Source organism: Haemorhous mexicanus, chromosome 7, assembly GCF_027477595.1.
Source record: "Haemorhous mexicanus isolate bHaeMex1 chromosome 7, bHaeMex1.pri, whole genome shotgun sequence".
In the NCBI taxonomy this organism is placed as follows: Eukaryota; Metazoa; Chordata; class Aves; order Passeriformes; family Fringillidae; genus Haemorhous; species Haemorhous mexicanus.
The window spans coordinates 2,802,375-2,824,492 of record NC_082347.1 but is presented as its reverse complement, the minus strand read 5'-3'; the positions used below and the strand labels follow the sequence as shown (position 1 = coordinate 2,824,492).

The following is a 22,118-nucleotide window of genomic DNA, read 5'->3' as shown; positions in this document are numbered from 1 at the left end:
AGGTGCTGAATCCTCCCCTGTGCAGTGAATGTCTGCAGGTGCTCCCTGCTTCCCTCCATGAGCCTCCTTACACGGGGAAACAAAGGATGGATGTTACACAGAGACTTCAGTTGGAGTGCACAGGTTCCTTCCCTTTTGCAGACTTGGCAGACTGTAGCTGAACACCAGCTTCCAGTGGCAGTTGTGTCTGCCATGTCTTTAAAGAATTTCAGAAGTAATCAGTGTAATTTTTGGTGGCCTGATCCTGCACAGAGCTCTGTGCCCTGGCGGTGTTTGAGGGCTCTGGGCTGCAGCATCCCCAGCAGTCTGAGGCTGTGCCCTGGCAGGGGACCCTGACCAGGTGCCACCTTGGGAGTGAGCACAGGGGGAGGGGAGCTGAGATAAGGAAGCCCTGCAGTGTCTTTAGGTGAGGAAGTGGCTGCAATGGCCCTGCAGCTGAGCTGGTAATGCAGGTCAGGCCCTGCAGGGATTTCTGCCAGTGCCCACCAGGGAATGCTCAGTTTTAAAGTCTGGAGCAGGAGGGTGGTGATGCTCCACAGGGCCTGTGGCCAGTTCTCCAGAGCATTCAGCATCCCTGGGGTGGTCTCTGTGGAGCCCAGTGCTGGGAGCTTCTCTAGGATCCAGGGCTCCCTGTAGGCTCCCTCCTGCTGGGGGGAAGGAGGCTCCTCCTCAGCCGAGGCTGGGCTCTGCCATTGGGAAGGGTGGTGGATAATAATTGTACAGAGTTAGAAACCCCAGGGCCAAACAACTGAATCCCAGCCCAAGGTGTTTGTGTTTTGTTTCTAAGGACTTTCAGTTTGTGTTTCTTCAAGGCTTTCACAATAACTGAGTCTGTAGCTGGTGCTGGTTTGCTTTGTGCAGGGCTCTGTCCCGGGTGATCCTGGTGCAGGAGCTGCTCCCAGGGAGCCTGGGCTGCCACTCCCGGGCACGTGGCAGTGGGGTTTGCAGGGAAACTGAGTTCCTCTGCTCTGGGAGGGTAAAAATAGCAGTGCCATGGTCAGAGAGCACTTGGGGTTGTGTCCCTTAACAGCCCTTTAAGGACCTGTGCTGGTGTGCCTGCTCCCAGCATCCCCCAGGCGGGTCGGGGGAGGCTCTGGGAGTGCCTGGCTGGGGTTTCCAGGGCTGCTGTGAGCAGCTGCAGCTCAGCTCCAGGAGCTGCTCTGGCTGTGCTGCTCCTGAGAGCTGCTGTGCTGGTTCATCTGAGCCACAAACCCTCTCCACCTGCAGCCCAGGTGCTTCCACAAGGGTATAAGGAGAGGGAAGGGGACCTCCAGGAGCTCTGGGAGCCCTGTCCCACCTGAATTTGCCCAGCTCCTTTCCAAGGTCCCATGGCAGAGCTGCAGTCAGTGAATGGTGCTTTATTCAGTGCCTCTGCTTTTGGTGCCCCATTATCAGGATCATTAATAATACTGTTATTTTCCTACTGAGTCCTAACAGTCTGTGTCTTCTTGAAACTCTCTAGCAGAGAGTAACTCAGACAACAACTCCACAACTTCTCTAGGATTTACAGCTGGCTTGGTGCACCTAGACATGGCCAGTTCTTTTAGCCTGAAATTCAGCCTTCTGCACTGGGTTTTACTCTCCAGTCACTTTGTAGATAAGTGTATCATGCAAATAAATGCACCTGCTTTTCAATTTGGCTGTTCTGGCTCAGTATTTAAGCATAGATTACTAAACTTGAGGTACTCCCCTGGGTCTTCCTTCTCTCCCTTTTTTCCAGTCTGATTGTGGATGCTGGTTCCAATAGAATGTTGTGCTCCTGCAGTCCCTCCTACATGGATGCTGTCTGTCCCTTTATTGTTAGGCATTTAAAAATATTATATATTTTCCATAATCAGAAACACTAATTATAAATGGACTGAATTCAAGCCAGATCCATAGAAAATACATGGCCATTAAGAAGAAATTATGAGAAGATATTTAAATATGTGCTTCTTGAAATACTTTTGCAAGGTCATTATTGTGTCTAATGTACCAGAATAGGCTGAAAGGTGCCTGGGGAAGGGCAGACAAATGCTTGTACTTTGCTTTTTTTCAGGGCATCTATTCAATATAAATACTAAGGGCTAAGATGTTTTCATAGGGTAATTATGTAAATGACCAGAAAAAAATAAGTGATCTCCTTCTTTGGGATTGTACAAATTACAGGTGGACCTGGACATGCTCTGCCATGCTTCCAAATTTCCAAATTTCATGCAAGGTGCTGACTACTTTGGAGTAACAAAAAGCTGTGATAGCAGATGTCTTCTCATGCCCACCATTTGCCTCATCACCATGTTAAATTCTCCTGGAAGACAGCACCTTGCTGTGGGGAAAGGGCAGGGTGTGAAATGGAGGAGTGAGAGAGAGTTTGGGGTTCCTCTTCTGTTTAAATACTATTATCAAAGACACAAGAAAGAACAAAATGCAGAACTTCTTCATCTAAGTGCAGAAAAAGCTGCAGCTGGTCTATTTAAGAGGAGAAATGTTTTCAAGTCATTCAGAGTATTAAGTAATTGACAGAAAAACATCTTGTGTGCTGACTCTAACTGTTTTTAATACTCTGTGCCTCAAGTGTGTGAGTTCTATCGCCTCTGGGTTTTTTTCTTCCAATACAAATCAGTTTCTGTTGGAGAGGTGGTGGTTCAGAAGTAGAGTGGAATCATGCACACAGAGGGAAGCTGATTAAACTGGGCCCTGGCCCTTGAGGGCCACTGGAAGGGATCTGTTGCTGCCTGGGGTGTGCTCAGCACAGCTGCAGCCCCCAGGGAGCCACGGGGCAAACCCAGAACAATCCAGGGCAGCTGGGAAGAAGCCATTCCAAATGTAATGCCTTCCATTAGCCAGGGTATGTATACCTTGACTTTATAGGGCATCTTTGGTAAGTTTGTAAGGTATAGCTAGAAATTAATGGAAACCAGAAATCAAATGACAATTTTAATAGACTTTAGAACAGAGTGTACGAGTATAAAACACTGGTTTTGTATTTCAAAAGTTGCAGGAAGATAGCCAGTCATTTTAAACAGTCTTCTACAAAACATATGCCAGTAGATTACATAAAAGACACTATATACAATATAAAAGAGCAGAAACCAATCCTCACTGTAAAAATAATTTAAAACAAAGTATTTCAATTTAAAATATCTCCTATAGCACAAACTAATACATTGTGACATGCAAGTGAAAACTAAACATATTGCATTCTTTAATGTAGCCAAATAAGAGCTGTGTTAAGTTTGGACAATGAGTCGACATGCCAACATTTCCTGATGAATACAGAAGGCTGTTCTTAAATATTGATTACCTGTTGTTTTATGTTCAAAGAACAGCTGCTGAACATCTTCCAAAATGTAATAAATATTAAAGCAAAGTATATGAATAATCTACATCGTTGAGTTCATTTGGGCCAATGTTGAAAAAGTGGTTTATAGAAAAATGCTGTTTCACTGACTACTGCACTGTGCAATTGTACAAAATAGTTCTAAAGGCTTGGAAACGATCTGCACTTGAACATTTGCAACATCCAGTTTTAAGGCAGCCTCGCACTTGAGAGAGCAGAGTGGGAGAAGCCGCTTTGCTGTCGTGGCCAGGGTGGAGCTGGCAGCTGGAGGAGGTTTCCCAGCTCACTCAGGACCTTAGGCCAGCAGGAATTAATCCACGTGGAGCTCCTTGGCAGCATAAACAGAGGCTCCCACCACTGGAGTCAGTCTCTCCTGGGCTTGGTGCATCAGTGAGCACAGAGGAAGAGCTTCATTTCTGCGCCTTCTCACGCTGGGAGGGACGCTCTTCTCAACTCTGCTTCCACACTGGAGCCTTGGCAATTCCTCAAATGCTATTTATAAAGCAAGCTGCTCTAGATGTGACTGCTGGATCCAGCGTGACAGCCTCTGACTGGGGGGATCCTTTCTGTTTAAAATGCTGGATTCTCATTGCTAGGGAGCCAATGTCAACAACGCTCCATGTCCACAGGAAGTCATACACTGAGCAACCTCAGCATTTTCACAGCACTTCTTGATCAATCTAAAAACCATTGGATTCCTCAAGTGCTGTTGTCTTGTTTCCATCTCGCTATCTGCTTGCAATTAGGTTTGTCTCAAACATACAAAGGAACTGTTAAAGCAAAAAAAAATTAGCTGCCACAGTGGATCTTAGAAAATGCCAGTGTTTAATGACAGACTAGGCGTGAATGAAAGGTTTAGCAGAAGCGTAAGAAGATTTTAAATAAACCAAAGTGTTACAAAGCAAGAGGTGTGAAAATACCATTCTTTGGTCTAAATTAGCTGTTCCCTTTATATTAGTTTAACATTCCAATGGCTTTTTCAAAACTGTTTAAAAATAATATAAGCTGAAATTTATTAAGCAAAAATATGTATTATATACATGGATGCCTGATCAGACAGATGAACTTAAAAGTGAACATAGTGACAGTTGTTTAGATAATCCTAGTACCTTAAAAAAAAGATGAGTTAGTGTTGAGTGCGCAGTAATAGATTTTTATTGAAAAAGGTAAAAAACTAAGCATGAAAATCTGTTTTAGTTATTTATAAACACTACGTCCTTATGGTTGTGTTGCTCTAAATCCAGACGTAAACATTCATTCTGACATGCCAAAGCTCCTAATGCTGGTGGGAAGTTCCTGTAACCAGTCAGCCATCACTTCACAGCGCCTTGCTCGGATGTTCCGTCCCTGCAGCTTCGTTTGTCTCGGCCGATTCCTCAGCTGCCAATTCCTCCTGCTCGGCTCCATCCTCCCCGAATCCAGGCTCCTCTTCCCGCTCGGGAGCATCCTCATCCTCTAGGCCATTGTAAAACTCCTCCATCTCACTCTCATCCTCCACATCTAAGCTCTGGCTGCGGCACGAGCCGCTCTCGCTGCTGCTGCCGCAGGAGCTGGAAGAGATGATGTCATCCTCGGAATCCGAGTACACCTCAGCACCGTGGAAGATGTAACGATTGGGTGGCAGAAACAGATACTGGGTACCTGCAACAGAATGGCAACAGTCAGGGACAAGCTGAAGTGAATGCTGGTGCAAGAGAGTGCTTAGAAGGTACCTGCACAGATCTGTTTTCAACAGGCACTCTTAGCTGACAAATGAGATGGCATGAAAATGCATTTATGCCCATGTTTGTGTAGTTATTACCAAGGACAGAAGAAGTGCTTCACTGGAAAGCTCCGTGTTTCTCCTCCCCCTCCCTCTGACACCAAACAGAATTTATGCTGGTTGCTCAGCAGCTGTTTTATGGGAACACATTCCCAGCTAGACTTCCTCTACCTATGACAGAACAGGAGCTCCTGCATGGAGTATCAAAGTCTAAACCCAGCCTTTCCTTTAGAAAATTGCACTTTAATTCCTGACTCCTTACATCAGTTACAAGACTGCACACTGAAGGGCTTCCTTGGAAAGTCTAAACTTTCCTTAAAAACGTGCCTTACTCCAGCTATGAGATTTTCAAGTCCTGTCATTACTTTGTCTTCCAGCCCCACTGCAATACCAAATCATGCTCTACTGTGAGCAGCTTCTGAACACCTCAGGATCAAACTAACTTTTCTAAAAATGCATTTGAAAATGTTACAAAGGGATTTACTTTTTGATACCTACCTTCAACCTCCTAAACTTTGATCTTTTAGGTGAGGATGTAATCAGAGATTTTTAAACCTATTGTGAAATACAAAAAATATTTCCTACTGGCTTCTCCAAAAGAAATAAATAGTTCAAAGAGAGTTATGTAGACACTTGTCTGAACAAAAATAGCCACCAAAACCCACTGATTGCCTCAAGAGTAACTTATTTATCACTTTAAAGTAAGTCTAGCATAAATGTATCGGCCAAAAGGAAGCAAAATACTGAAAACCATTAACACTTACCATCCAGCCTTTTGCTAATCTGTTCTTTTGCAGATCTGTTTACCCAACACTTCTTCAATATTTCACTCTTTTCTTTATTTTCTCCATCATTAGATCCATTTTCCTTCATTGTTTCAGAGTTCATTAGCTCACTAGCAGGATTTTCAGGGTTTTCAGAAGACACCTGTGTGTCCTGAAGCGTCTCCTCTGAGCAGGTCCCTTTCGTTTCAGAGGCAGGCTCACAGTTTTCTAGCTTACATTCAGGTGGGTGTTGTGACCCCACGGCAGTGTCGGGTGGGCTCATCCTTCCTGGTGAACTGGAGCCTTCTGAAATGTTCAGAGGGGTTGGAGGGAGCTCAGCCGAGAGCGCTTCCAGCTCCTTGTGCGGCCGCGGAGGCTTCTCTGTGATTTCCGAAAGTTTGACCGAGTTGTAGCAAAGTTTTGTGTATTCACTGCCCAGCCTCTGACACAATTCGTTAATAATAACATCACAGTCTCCGAGAAGCTCCACGTCAAAGTGTAGATGAGGCAAAGGTTCCCTATTAATTAAGATCTGAGGCACTTCATGGGGGATGGAACCTATGGATGGAAAAGAGAATTCAAAGGTTTTACTTCCAGCAGAGACCTACTGAGAAAGCTCAGGCTTCTCTTCATGCCTTCGCTTGAAACAAGACAAAACCAGCCAGGTCAGGAAGAAGGCAAGCCAGTCCCAAATTTAACAGTGGCAGTTTGAGGTGCTGTGCCTACTGCAGCCTGCTGAGATGGGTGTTTTCCCCCCATTTTTTCCAGTTAAAAGCATTTCTCAATCACTGAGAAACATATGCACAGAAATACTGGCTACAGTAATATTAAAAATTCAGCAGTATTAAAACATTAAAATCAGTACTATAATATCTTAAAATTATGTTGATTTTGTGCATTTGTTTTATGTACTTAAGTGCACATGAGGGACATACTGCTTTTGAGATGCTTCCTTTCTAAAGCTTTCAAAAGCCTTTCTAAAGCATTTCACAAGCATGGAGAGAAATGAATCTTAGAACTGTGCCATTCAGGTTTAAGAGAGCAGTTTTTCAGATAATAATTTCATTACCTAGAGATTTACCTAGAGTGTAGAAAAAATATTTTGAATTTGTTATTTTCTCAATTTTGCATTTCAGCTTTACAATAGGCAAGCAGCTTTAGTCTTACAATTTAGTGGTGCTCACTGAATTGAGCCAAAGGTGTTCCTAAGAGCTTGTAGTTTCTTAACTGAGAATCCCACTTCTAATCCAAAATTTGTAAAGTATAACCAGAGACAGTCACTTACTTGGGATCAATGCTACTGGTCTTACTTTGAGTGAAGACCCAATGACAATGAGGAGATCCACTTCATTTTTGTCATACTTCATGGCACGGTGGAACTGCTCGGGCAGGTTCTCCCCAAAGAACACAATGTCCGGCTTCATGATGGCCAGCGGCTCCTCGGGGGGACAGCGGGGACAGCGGGGCACCACCTGCACACAGCAGCCTGTTACAGCCTGCAGGGCTGCCCTCTCAAACACCCACATGTGCCACAATCCCCTGTTACAGCCTGCAGGGCTGCCCTCTCAAACACCCACATGTGCCACAGCAGCCCCTGTTACAGCCTGCAGGGCTGCCCTCTCAAACACCCACATGTGTCACAGCCCCATTACAGCCTGCAGGGCTGCCCTCTCAAACACCCACATGTGCCACAGCCCCACTGCTGCCTGCAGGGCTGCCCTCTCAAACACCCACATGTGCCACAGCCCCTGTTACAGCCTGCAGGGCTGCCCTCTCAAACACCCACATGTGTCACAGCCCCATTACAGCCTGCAGGGCGGCCCTCTCAAACACCCACATGTGTCACAGCCCCATTACTGCCTGCAGGGCTGCCCTCTCAAACACCCACATGTGTCACAGCCCCATTACTGCCTGCAGGGCTGCCCTCTCAAACACCCACATGTGTCACAGCAGCCCCATTACTGCCTGCAGGGCTGCCCTCTCAAACACCCACATGTGTCACAGCCCCACTGCTGCCTGCAGGGCTGCCCTCTCAAACACCCACATGTGTCACTGCCCCATTACTGCCTGCAGGGCTGCCCTCTCAAACACCCACATGTGTCACAGCAGCCCCACTGCTGCCTGCAGGGCTGCCCTCTCAAACACCCACATGTGTCACAGCCCCTGTTACTGCCTGCAGGGCTGCCCTCTCAAACACCCACATGTGCCACAGCCCCACTACTGCCTGCAGGGCTGCCCTCTCAAACACCCACATGTGCCACAGCCCCTGTTACAGCCTGCAGGGCTGCCCTCTCAAACACCCACATGTGCCACAGCCCCTGTTACAGCCTGCAGGGCTGCCCTCTCAAACACCCACATGTGTCACAGCCCCATTACAGCCTGCAGGGCGGCCCTCTCAAACACCCACATGTGTCACAGCCCCATTACTGCCTGCAGGGCTGCCCTCTCAAACACCCACATGTGTCACAGCCCCATTACTGCCTGCAGGGCTGCCCTCTCAAACACCCACATGTGTCACAGCCCCATTACTGCCTGCAGGGCTGCCCTCTCAAACACCCACATGTGTCACAGCAGCCCCATTACTGCCTGCAGGGCTGCCCTCTCAAACACCCACATGTGTCACAGCCCCATTACTGCCTGCAGGGCTGCCCTCTCAAACACCCACATGTGTCACAGCCCCTGTTACTGCCTGCAGGGCTGCCCTCTCAAACACCCACATGTGTCACAGCCCCATTACTGCCTGCAGGGCTGCCCTCTCAAACACCCACATGTGTCACAGCCCCATTACTGCCTGCAGGGCTGCCCTCTCAAACACCCACATGTGTCACAGCCCCATTACTGCCTGCAGGGCTGCCCTCTCAAACACCCACATGTGTCACAGCCCCACTGCTGCCTGCAGGGCTGCCCTCTCAAACACCCACATGTGTCACTGCCCCATTACTGCCTGCAGGGCTGCCCTCTCAAACACCCACATGTGTCACAGCAGCCCCACTGCTGCCTGCAGGGCTGCCCTCTCAAACACCCACATGTGTCACAGCCCCTGTTACTGCCTGCAGGGCTGCCCTCTCAAACACCCACATGTGCCACAGCCCCACTACTGCCTGCAGGGCTGCCCTCTCAAACACCCACATGTGCCACAGCCCCTGTTACTGCCTGCAGGGCTGCCCTCTCAAACACCCACATGTGTCACAGCCCCTGTTACAGCCTGCAGGGCTGCCCTCTCAAACACCCACATGTGTCACAGCCCCTGCCACTGCCTGCAGGGCGGCCCTCTCAAACACCCACATGTGTCACAGCCCCATTACTGCCTGCAGGGCTGCCCTCTCAAACACCCACATGTGCCACAGCCCCTGTTACAGCCTGCAGGGCTGCCCTCTCAAACACCCACATGTGTCACAGCCCCTGTTACTGCCTGCAGGGCTGCCCTCTCAAACACCCACATGTGTCACAGCCCCTGTTACAGCCTGCAGGGCTGCCCTCTCAAACACCCACATGTGTCACAGCCCCATTACTGCCTGCAGGGCTGCCCTCTCAAACACCCACATGTGTCACAGCCCCATTACTGCCTGCAGGGCTGCCCTCTCAAACACCCACATGTGCCACAGCCCCTGTTACAGCCTGCAGGGCTGCCCTCTCAAACACCCACATGTGTCACAGCCCCATTACTGCCTGCAGGGCTGCCCTCTCAAACACCCACATGTGCCACAGCCCCTGTTACTGCCTGCAGGGCTGCCCTCTCAAACACCCACATGTGTCACAGCCCCTGTCACTGCCTGCAGGGCTGCCCTCTCAAACACCCACATGTGTCACAGCCCCTGTTACAGCCTGCAGGGCTGCCCTCTCAAACACCCACATGTGTCACAGCCCCTGTTACTGCCTGCAGGGCTGCCCTCTCAAACACCCACATGTGCCACAGCCCCACTACTGCCTGCAGGGCTGCCCTCTCAAACACCCACATGTACCACAGCCCCACTGCTGCCTGCAGGGCTGCCCTCTCAAACACCCACATGTGCCACTGCCCCTGTTACAGCCTGCAGGGCTGCCCTCTCAAACACCCACACGTGTCACAGCCCCTGTTACAGCCTGCAGGGCTGCCCTCTCAAACACCCACATGTGTCACAGCCCCACTGCTGCCTGCAGGGCTGCCCTCTCAAACACCCACATGTGTCACAGCCCCATTACTGCCTGCAGGGCTGCCCTCTCAAACACCCACATGTGCCACAGCCCCATTACTGCCTGCAGGGCTGCCCTCTCAAACACCCACATGTGCCACAGCCCCATTACTGCCTGCAGGGCTGCCCTCTCAAACACCCACATGTGTCACAGCCCCTGTTACTGCCTGCAGGGCTGCCCTCTCAAACACCCACATGTGTCACAGCCCCTGTTACTGCCTGCAGGGCTGCCCTCTCAAACACCCACATGTGTCACAGCCCCTGTTACTGCCTGCAGGGCTGCCCTCTCAAACACCCACATGTGTCACAGCCCCTGTTACTGCCTGCAGGGCTGCCCTCTCAAACACCCACATGTGTCACAGCCCCTGTTACTGCCTGCAGGGCTGCCCTCTCAAACACCCACATGTGCCACAGCCCCTGTTACTGCCTGCAGGGCTGCCCTCTCAAACACCCACATGTGTCACAGCCCCTGTTACTGCCTGCAGGGCTGCCCTCTCAAACACCCACATGTGCCACAGCCCCACTACTGCCTGCAGGGCTGCCCTCTCAAACACCCACATGTGTCACAGCCCCTGTTACTGCCTGCAGGGCTGCCCTCTCAAACACCCACATGTGCCACAGCAGCCCCTGTTACTGCCTTGCCCTGGGCCTCTGAAACACTCACACTTTCATGTCTCACAGGCACTTATTTTGGCAGAGACAGGGAAGTTTCAGTGATATTTTCTCATTTCATTGTTTTGTGGATATACAGGCAACTACACTTCTTACTGCTGCCTGCAGCAAGTGCTCAAGGAAATAAAGCTACAGCAGGAATAAAGAGGGAGAAACCAGGCAGGTCCATAGCAGAAGCCAAAGTCCAGCAGTCATGCTCAACACCAACTGAGCACACCTCCCATTACCCAGGAACAGATTTTTCATAGTTTAATCGGAACAAAAACTGAGATTTCACTGTCAGGTTCCAGCTGAGGATCTGATACAAACCCTGTCCTAATCCAAGATTCTTCTGTAGAGCTTTACCTGCAGGTTCTCCTCCAAAAGGTTCCAAGTGTTGCACCCACAAAGCTACAGGGCACTGTGGCAGGCAGCTGGCTAAGAGCATCCAGGACAAGAACAGAGGCCAGAACTTGCTTGGTCTCCATTGTAAACTTTTCTAATTCCTCCAGAAATAGAGGAGAATCCTGCTTCACTAACAAAAGTGGCCACTAGTTAGATTTGTGGAGAAGTAGATTCCCTTTTTTCCTGAGCCAGAGAGTTTTCTGATCTTTGGGACCTCTTTCAACTCTTTCCTATCTAAAGACTTTTTAAGAGAGAAGAAAAGCAAGAAGGTGAGTGATAGATCTACAGACAATACTGAGCAATTTCCTTCTAATAGTTCAAGTCTTTTCAACTGTAGTGTTAAAATATAAGACTTCACAATAAATCCAAGGAGCTGCAATCGTATGGAAACCATCACAAGCTCCAAATTAGAGCTATAAAGGTGAAAAGATACCTACATTACCTATTGGAATAGAAAAATACCTGAAAACTGACATTTAAATGCATAACATGTCCCTACTATACAGAGAACAGCTGCAGAAAAAATAATATAGAATGCTGAAAGTTTAAATGAAAGAATTAATTCAGTGGATGCCTGCAATGGGACAGAAGACAATACTCTCCAAATTAGAAAATATCACAAGTAGAAGACCTTCCTCTAGTGTCAAATGATCTTTCCCAAAACCTAAAGTGTTTGAACAAAGAAAAGCCTTTTGGGATGGATGCCTTGTAGGATGAGAAGCCATTTGGCACAGAGCTAGGAACTGGTGTGGTGGAAACCTTCACCCTGCTCCGAAGCAAGAAATCACTCAATAATTCCACAGTCAAGGGAAACCAACTCAAGGATTCCCCAAAAAGGAGTAGATGGCTAGGATGAGTCTTCAACTTTCCCCTCAGATCTTCACATATTAGAAAGAGAAAATTTAACTCCAGCCAGCTGGCTCTGGAGGTAAAGGAGCAAAAAATACCTGTAGGATGTTCTTAAAAATACTATTCTTAATAGCAGAGTAAACCAAATTTCACATTCAGTAATTCAGTGTTACAAGGCTTCAGGCTTTTGAGATTGACATTTCTTAAAGCTTTAACTCAAACATCTCTTCAGAAAGGCTTTCACTGAACTCCATTTCAAATGCAATGCCTGAAGGATTTACATCCTTTCCATGTTTCTCATCTAAAGTTGCATCTGTGGACTCTGAAGCATTTATCAAAAAAACCAAAGAGCCTGCAGAAAGAGTCCCCTTTCATTTGCATAATCAAGATCTTTTTGATCACAGAATCATCACCTCTGTTCCTTCTAAAGAAGGGGAAGAAGAGCAAAGGCAGAGAGGGTCTCTCCAGATCAAAGGTTCATCTGCTCTGACAGAGCAGAACCAACTCCTGCCTTGGTCCCAGGTCACTTGACACCCAGACATGGGGAGTTCAGGAGTCCTAGGAACACCAACACCCCACTGGATCCTTGCTCTAGCCTGCTCTGTGGTTAGCAATTTCTCCATCCATCAGCTGCTGTTGGAAACACATTTTTAATACAGGAAAATGCTCAAAGAGCATCCAGTGTTATAAAAGGCTAAGAATGCTTTCTCAGTATGATTCTAAATTCAGATCAACTCAAACCAGATATAAATCCAACTTTCTGCTTACCATTTAACCTCTACTTTTTATCAGAGGAGCCATTAAAAATGGACTCTTAAGGTTTTGCTCTGATTTTTGCCATTACCTAATTTTTGCAATACAGTATTTGAGTATACTTCTGAATGCCAGAGGAAATGCTAAAATACAGACAGGCACTTCTTTGAAATACATGCAGAGATATGAAGGCTTTTAAAAGCAGATCTTGTAAGCAATCCCAGTATTCAGGGTTTGGTGTGGGGTGGTTTTGAGATAATTACTTATTAGAAAGCTGCAGTGAGTTAAAGAAGATTTTTTTACCTGATTGAAAATATCTCCTCGAACAACTTCACAATCAACTTTGTATTTACAGATCAGGCAGGAAGCTGTTGCAAAGGAACCTGAGGGGAAAAACCCGTATGGTAGCATCAGGATTTTCAGTCATTCAGATTTGGTCTTATGCCCAAGCTGTTTTGACAAAAAGGTTGTTATGTTGCAGTGCTACAGAAATCAGGCATTAAAAAAGGTATTGTAAAATTAGGAGGAGATCCTTGTAATACTAGAAGTTGCTGTTGTTCTAGGTGTTAGTCAGCAGAAATCTTGTTTTAGGAGTAGCCACATACCACATGCATGTCAACACAAATGATTCTGTGTCCTCTCATTCCCCTGACCTGTGCAAGCACAGACAAGGAGCAGAGAACAGAACCCCCTGTTACACCACAGTGGTGCTGCCAACAGCATCAGCAGCACAGGAACCCACAGCAACTCCACACACAGAGCACAGAATAACTGAGGAAATGCACTAGTAAAGACAATACGCTTTCAGGTATTGTATCTGGGTAAGACAAAGATAGTGAAAGCACAGAAAAGCCTGGAGCAGACCATTTATGAGCATAGCAGCTCAGGTCTGCTGATAACTGCAGGCCTGCAAACTGCACAGCTTCTGAAACCTTGCTCAGCACTGCAGCTCCCCCAGCATGAGGGATTCCAAGGACTATGGGAGGTGTGACAGTTATTTGCTCATTCTAATTAGCTGATTGTAATAATTCAGAGCTTCCTACAGCACGTCAGGGATGTCTGTCAGGCTCACAAGCCCAACTCAGAGGCACCTGCTGCACTTCTCTGCAACTCCATATGTGAATTATTTTTCACCAGCAGAAGTCTGGTGCCCATGCATGAGCCATTCCCAGGCCATGGCCTCTGTTCACTCAGCTCCAGCAATGGCAAGGAATACAATCTAATTCCAGATGCATGGGTTGAATGCAAGAGCCATTTTAAATACAGCAGAATGCATCTCAGACACCACAGTTCTCACAGGAGGAACTGTACTGTAGGTCTTCAGTCACAGATGGGGCTGAAGGTTCACCTAAGAACTCCCCAAATCACTGCAAGGTTCTTTGTTAGCTGCTCATGATTAACTTGTCATTGCCCCAGCCACAGAAAAAAGTAGAAGAAGTGCAGCAGTGTGAGCCCCCACAGAAGAGTTTTGGTTTCTCTCCAGCCACCATCATTAGGCAACAACCATTTGTTAAAGAGCAGCAGCTGTAGGCCAGATAAAGCTTGATGGGCTCAAAACAACCTTTGCTAGTTTCCAAAGGCCTCAAAATCTCCAAGTGCACATGCTTTTAAAGCATCTGTGTCATTCAGAATCACCTTATACAGGACATACACTAAATATGGTCTGTGATCCATCCCTGCAGTGTGCAACTGGAAAAACAGGGAGCTTGAGCACAGCAGTGATGTGCAAAAACCCAGCCAGGTAAGAGGCTGGTGATAAATGCCTCAGATGAAATGCCAGCCAAAAGAAAACGAGTGACACACTAAGCACAGATGGAAAGCAGCCCTGGGGCTGGGGAGCTGACTGGCAGAGCTGCCTGGGCCCCGTTCAGAGCACTGTGCTTGCTCTGCCTGGAGAATCCAACCCCATGGATCTGGCACTGAGCTTTGAAGGTATGGAAAGCACGAGAGTCTGGCCCCTGGCAAAGGTGCAATTAGATGGATGGGCCTTACAAACATGCCAGTGCTGCTTTTAGATGATTTATGTGTCTGAAGTTTACTAAATGATCCAAACATGCATTTAAGAACTAATTTTATGAATACTTTTCTTGAAAATTAATCTTTGGACTTTCAGCTTGACATATGCAAGCCCATGGAAATGGAAAGCGAATCAGGCAATTAAAGCAATTCCACTTAATTAGGCCTCATAATTACAGAATCTGTATGACACTGAAGGTGTAACAAGATGATCTTCAGTTCAACTGAACTGGTGATTAATCCTCAATGTTTTATACATGAGGTGGAGTCACTGAAGTGTCAGGATATTTTCAGATTTCAGTGGAATATAACCTAAGTAAAGAGTCAGGTAATAGCCAGACTCCCATTCCATAGGAGGAATGGATGGGCAGTGAGAGGGACCTCTGGCAAGACTGATTTCCATGTTATGTTGTCACACAGATCAAGAAGCACCAAATGCATCTTAGAAGTTACAGTCTAAGCTAGTGCCAACAGGCTGTGGATCTTCACTGATACACAGACCCTTCATCAAGCTCAGTTCATGAAAGGGGTTATTTCTACTTGAAACTTTCTGATTTAAATATGTAAGCTGTCTAAAACACAACTTCAGCATTTAAAAATCAGAATATTTGTTGGCAAGAGACAGGAATTCAAGGAAAGAAAGTTTAATTCCAACAGCGATTACCTTGTCACATGCACCAGGAAGAATTCCCACAGGGAAAATAAGTGAAACTAAACCCACTAACCATGACACTGGATTATCCTTTGGATCCCTGCCACCTGCTCCAGTGTGTCTATGTTCTGAGTGTAGTTGCGAAGGAGTTTTCCTTCTTTATCCATCAAAGCGATGAACTTGTGACAGAGAGATGGCTGGAACTGTCCTGGGTAGATTTCCTGGGGAATTCAGAAGCACATTAGACAGTGGAGGTGGATACAGAGTTTACCTGAGCTGGGCACTGTCCCCAGCCATCCCAGAGCCCCTTCCCCTGCCTTGGCCACTGCCCTGGCATCCAGCTCCTTCTGCCACTGCTCAGCTCCTCAGCCTGGCAGAACTGCTCCCTGCCAGCTGGGAGTTTGGTTCTACACAGCATAAAAGCAATGTTCAGATCTTTTTCTGCTTTTGAGAATTATGAAACAGAAAAGCTGTCTCTCCTTTGTTAAGTGTCAAGTGACCTCAATATTTGCTACTAGAAACATGTATTCCGATGGACAGATAAGGAGGAGGAGGAAAGTAAAAAGTATCAGCTAAATTAGATTTGGACTTTTCTGGTAAAACCTGTGTTTTCAAGTAAGTTGATTTTTTTGCTTGATGTGGTGTTTTTTTGTTTGGGGTGGGTTTTTGTTTGTGGGGGTGGTGTTTTTTAATATTAAAACCCAAAGGAACTGAGTATACTACTAAGCATCAAAATTTGTTAGTATCTGGATAGGAGGCTTTCACAGAAAGCCAAGCAGAAAAAGAATGCATTGGGTTTTCTTTTCCAATCTTTGTAACAGGACAGACCAGTAGTATGAATTGTGAGCAAAAGGAAGAAAGAATGAGCACAACCAGTGGTGACTGATTTTCACAAGTCCTTACTGGTCCTGTAGAAATTCTTATGCCTTGGGTTTGATTTCTTTTTGGCCCCAAGGAAATTGAAGACTAAATGCAATTTCGTTTGGTTTGGTTTTTTTTTTTGTTTCTCCATATGTCTAGTTTCTACAATTCCTTCTTGTCTAAGAGACATCATCACTGCTTTTGATACTGTTAAATATCACTGAGATATTTTCAACCATCTGAAATGGTTGTTTATATCATGAACTTACAACAGGAACAGTAAAATAAACTTTAAAAAGAGAGAGAATGTTGCTGAACAGTTGCTAGTTTTTATCTGAGTTACGCATTTTAATATTGTCATCTGCCTTTACTGAGCAAGACAAGAACTGTTGGAAAACCATACCTTTGAAAACTTAAAAAACGGCCTGGGGTCCTTTCTGAAGTATTCTATATCAAACATTGCTTGAGGATCTGGAAGGTCTGGGAAGTCTACAGCAAGGCGTGCATAGATGCCATCTCTGGATCTAAAGTCAGGGATTCCACAAGACACTGACACCTGAAATATATTTTTGCAATCTGAAGTAAGTGGAACTACATATTGAACCATAAAGTGTTGCTCTGGGAAACCACATTCCTGTATGCTCAGTGCTCAGAAACATTAAGAACAAAACCAGTCTGGGTTCTCTGTATTTATTTTTCTTTTCTTTTTTCTTTTTTTTGGGGGGTCCAATATAACAATTCCCAAATCACAATCAGGAGAAACAGCACACAAACAAAATTTGACAAGTGGACAAAAATCCCTTTAGTACAGTCTGCACAGGATACCAGAACTTGTTTTTACCACTGGAAGTTTTGTAAGATGTGAACAAAAATGTAGAGATTTATTGCATTAAATTTAATTATTAATTGTTCACTGATCTGCCAACTCAGGCTTAGATATGGTGGTTGATATTTGAAAATTTTTTTACACGCTAACACAGTAAGAGAATAGTCTTGCTTTTAAAAAATATATAGTCTTACTTCTGAAGAATTTTGATATAAGTTGTTTATTGATAAACCTTGTTTATCAAAGCATTGTAGTAGTCAGTAAGGACTGAAATCATTGTCTCAGACTACCTCAAAATAGCGTGGGAAGAGGAGGAGAAACAGTTGTGTGCAAGTATGGAAAGAGCAAGATTGGGAGTAGCAGTGCTCTTGTAAAAGCTGATTGAATCACTCATCTGCCCTGAGTCGTGTCACACCATCTGTGTGTGCACAACAGAAGCAAGAAATTATCTGGTGCACAGGTACAGAGCTGCAAATGTGCAGCAGTTCAGAAATGTTCTTTATCACTAAAGTAACTTTATCACCATCACAGAGCCCCATGTGCTGAAAGTAACGTTCAGTCTGCTGAAATCTGATCTAACTGTCCCTATGATCATGCTCCTCCTCTGCCCCCCAACTCTTTTCTTTTTTAATCCTGTTCTTCTAGTCCCTCAAGCTCCATCTGGGATTTTAAGAGATCCACTGGGATTTTGTTTACAAAAGCCATCCCCTTTGTCTGAAGACTAGGACAGGTAAAGTGTTCTTATTCTGTAACTGATTTGGATGGGAGCAGCTGTTTACAATTTCTATGTCTAAGAATATTTTGTTCTGAGAAGAGAGATGGTGTCATCTGCAGTGGAAGCTGCAGTCCTTGCAGTGGGCTGGACCCTTCCCCCCAGCACAGTGCCTAGCTCCCACCCCTGCATGCTGTACTGAACCAACCTGGCTCCACATTTTCACACCGATGCTGCAGCAACACCTACCCCAGCTCCAGTCAAGACCATGATCTTCTTGCACTCCTGCAAAAGTTTCACAGCATCATCAATGGTGTTAATATCTTTCCTCTTCTTCCTCTTGGGTGGCTCTGAAAGGATGTTTATCACGATTTGCCACAGAGTCATGTCGTCCAGTTCAGGTGGGGGGATCGTTTCTGGGAGCAGGTCCTTCAGAATCGTCCGTGGGTCTGTACCTAGCATGAGATGCTGCTGAACAAAAGTGTAGGGACCTAAGGAAATTAAAAAATACAGATATTTAAAACAGAGTCAGGTACTGCAGATGATCATGGTAACTGTTCCATTTATTAATGCTTGCTAGTACAGTTTCATGAATCCAATTTAATGCTCCATTCATTAACCCCCCGTATTTTGGTCTAAACTCTGAAGTGAGAGCTGGGCATTTTATTTATTTATCATTATTTTATGTTAACCCATGAAGGATTTCATAGAAAGTCAAGTAAAAATCCCAGTTTGCAGCAAACTTAAAACTCTTTTAGAGGTGCAATGGGATTTTCACAATGTGTCTCCATCTGTACTTTCCCAACATTTGGTATTTACAGGAATAAGCTGAAAACAAACAAAACCAAACAAACAACAAACATGCATATACTTTCCAGTTGTATTATAAACCATCACTCTAAACAGACACATAGAGCCCAGATATCCATGGATTTTTGTTGGTTTTTTGGTCATCTAACATGAATTATTTCAGACATTACCTCCTCAAGCCATTAAATCAATCTTTCCAAAAACACTTGAGATGAGGGCTCACTGTCCTAAAATCATACAGGGATCATCTTGTCCCATAAAGAATTAATACTAAGTAGGCAGGCTACAGAAATATGCCATAAATTAGGCTAATTTAGTGAACCTGTGTGTTTACTTTTAATTGGGATTGCGGCAGGATTTCTATTTAGGGAAAAAAATAAGACATTGACAATTTTAATCAAAATACAACAAGTTTCAAGGGGTTAAAAAATAATGAGGATTAATTTGGGAGGATTAAGTACTGTTCAAAGGCAAAGAGCATCCAAGAACATGCTCCAAGCTTCTACCTATACGTGGTCTTGGGGTCCAGTCACTGGAGCTTGCATGTGAGGCTCTGTCTTCTTCATCACTGTCACAGGAGTGAAAGCCATTGGCTATGATTTCATCACTGAGGAGGAAGTTATCTGCAAGACAGCATGAGGAGGGGGTTACACTCCAGCCCAAGGGCATAGGGTATCTTCAAACAGATCACGAAACCAAAAATCTCACTCTCAACTGGCAGTTTTGTCACTTGGGCGCAGAAAATGTCCATTTTTCTTCATATTTATAGATATACTTCCAAGCTGTTGGTAGATTTACTGCAGGGTTTGCTACCTCAATGCTGAGCTTCAGGGGACTGCATGCTGACCTTGGTGAAATCTCACTCTCTGAAGTGTTGGGCATTATGGATATTTCACCATAGAAAAAATCCAAATCTTTTAAAAGTATAATTAAAAATGTCTTTCCCTTATAATTCTCACTGCATTCAGCTCATTGAAAAACTGGGTGAAATGAAAACGTGTCACCATTGCAGACAGATCTTTGACTAGGCTTTAAGAGCATTTTAACAGCATTTTGAAAGAAACCCACAAGTGCACATTTGCTACAACGAATTCACAGGATTTGGTGAGGGTGTTACCTTGCAGCTCAGCTGTATTTGCTGACCACATACACAATTTATGATGTTTCAGTTGTGACACAGAACATGCTCTCCTGAACCACCTTCACTAAGTTTCTCTCATCCATTTGCCCCTGCTGCTGGGTCTGGTGCCAGTCACCTCAGCTGAGCCCGTGGCCTTAAGCCAGAGAAACTCAATCTAACTCCACCTCAGACCTCGACGAACGAGCCCAGGGCAGAACAAGGCACTTGTGTTACTGAGCTCACACTGAAGGGGAAATCTACATTCCAACCTGAGCAGCTTATGAGAACTTGGACTACTGAACCTTTTTTACTGGCTTTAGTAGAAACAGCCTCAGCATCTGTAGATTTAGTTGTTGAAAATCTAAGATATGAACACAGTCGTGCTCTCTAAAGCAAAGAATCACTACCGTAGTTCTCAGTCTCTTATCTGAAGAACTGAAGAAGCCCCTGCACAATTTTAGCTCTTATTCCACTTGATTCTCAAATAAAGAACACCACAAAACACAATCATTTTTTATTCAGAGGTTGTGTTCTTCTTCAAGTCCTTCTCCTTGTTGGCATAAATATTTTTGATTAGAAAAGAAGGAAGTCAATAACAGAAATTTGTTGCTTCTTGCTGTCTTGTTCTTCTGAGGCCACAGGAGCTCAAGGACATTACTATTATTAATCTATTTATTTACAGCATTTCAGTTCCATCTCATTATGCATGAAGTCAGTGAAGATATTGAGAATTTTGGAGAAGGAAAAAGTGCATTAGTACACATCAGTAACTGCGAGGTGCAAGTTTAACTTGAGAAACCTTTGTGGCTTCTGTACCAAGCAGCAAAGCTTACATTGTGAAAGGCTCCTCACACACAGGCCACAGAACCTGGGATGTAGGAAACAGCGACAGATACAAGCAGGACAAAGTAACAGTTTTAACTGTAACACCCCTGAGTATTCCTCAAAGGACAGAGGGGGTAATGCTGGCCAGAACTAAACCAGACACAGCAAAACACGCCTGAGGCTCAGGGGGACCTGAGCAAAAGGCTTCATGTAAGGCACTGGTAAGAGATCACTGGCTTTGCTCAGAGCTGTTCCAATGGAGTTTTCAATACTGAGGCTGTTCCAGGTTTATTCCATACCTGTTCCTTTTGGACTGCTTTTGCACAGAGAGAAAGTTTCTATAAAGTTTTACAATAAAGTATCTTTAACTGCATTCTGAGATAAAATGTAAAGACTGTACTGGCAGAATGTAGTGTCTGATACATTTTAATAAATCTTTCCAAAACACTGCTTTAAAAAAGAAAAAAAAAAAAAAAGCCAAAATTAACAACTCCAACGAAACACAACTCAAACCTGATCAGTTTGTACTGTGAGGTACTTTCACAGTGATGCTGCCCACCAGTACACTTCAAATATGATCTGAAAGAATTTAGAAATATTATAGTTTAGTTTTGTGCTGCAGTCACTCAAACCTTAGCCGAGACTGTCACTTGCAGTTCTTTAAAGAACTAGTCAAGACTGCTGCTCCTGAGCCTATGTGCACGTTTCAAAGGATCAAAAATAAAATAATTAACACGGCAGAGATTATGAAAAGGAAACCGGGCTTATAATTTTTCATTTTTAATAACTTGTTGCCAGCAACACAGCAGAATGAAGGTTTTCAGGGTTGAGGCCGAGCCGCTGTCCCCGTGCGGCACAAGGCATTGCCGGGCCGGGCCCGGAGCTGCCCCGGCGTTCGCTCCGAGTGCGGGGCCGGGCCCGCAGCGCTCACCGCGACCGGCGGTGACACCGCGCCCCGGGAGACACCCGGCGCCGGCGCTGCGCGGGGAGGAGGGAGCCGCGAGCAGGGGAGGGAGGGAGGGAGGGAGGGGAGAAGGGAGGGGTCGGTCCTCACCGGGATGCGGGGCCGGCACCGCGGCCGCCCCGTTCGAACACTGCGCCCGCCCGCAGCCCGGGGCCGCCTCCGCCGCGTCTTCGCCGGGCGCCGCCTCCGCGCCCTCCCCCTGGTCCCGCCGCGGAGGCGGCTCCGCCCGGGGCAGGCCCCGCAGCCCGGCCCCGCCGTCCGCGCCGCTCCGCGCCGCCGCCGCCGCCTCGCCGCCGTCCTCCCGCTCCGCCCGGCCGCCATCGGCCGCCGCCTCCCCCGGCGGTTCCGCGGGCACGGCGGCGGCGGGCGCGGGCGGCGGCCCCGCGGCGCGGTCGGTGCGCGGAGCGGGCGCGGCGCTCCCCGATCCGCGGCGGTGCCGCTTGGCCGCGGGCTCGGCGCTGTCGCTGCCGGGGCCGGCGGGGCCGCGCGGGCGGAGCGGCGCAGCGTCCCCGTCCGCCATCTTGGCGCCGCCGCAGCCGCCGCCCCCCTCGCGCCCGGCCCCCCCGCCCGCCGCGGGCAGCGCCGCCGCACGTGACCGCGGCACGTGACCGGGCAACAACAAACCAGAGCACGTGACCGGGGGCGCTGCCGGCGTCA

The 22,118-nt window shown here is 46.6% G+C and overlaps 1 protein-coding gene across 1 annotated transcript; it reads right to left on the bottom strand.

The window, feature by feature from the left end:
• Positions 1-2,903: 2,903 nt before the first annotated feature.
• Positions 2,904-21,994, bottom strand: SIRT1 (sirtuin 1). Its single transcript, XM_059850817.1, has 9 exons — positions 21,552-21,994; positions 19,059-19,175; positions 17,992-18,233; positions 16,608-16,760; positions 15,417-15,564; positions 12,979-13,058; positions 7,131-7,317; positions 5,846-6,403; positions 2,904-4,960 (listed from the first exon to the last, which is right to left on the bottom strand). The coding sequence occupies exons 1-9, from the start codon at positions 21,979-21,981 to the stop codon at positions 4,638-4,640; spliced, it is 2,238 nt and encodes a 745-aa protein (XP_059706800.1). The 5' UTR covers positions 21,982-21,994; the 3' UTR covers positions 2,904-4,637.
• Between the last annotated feature and the right edge of the window lie 124 nt (positions 21,995-22,118).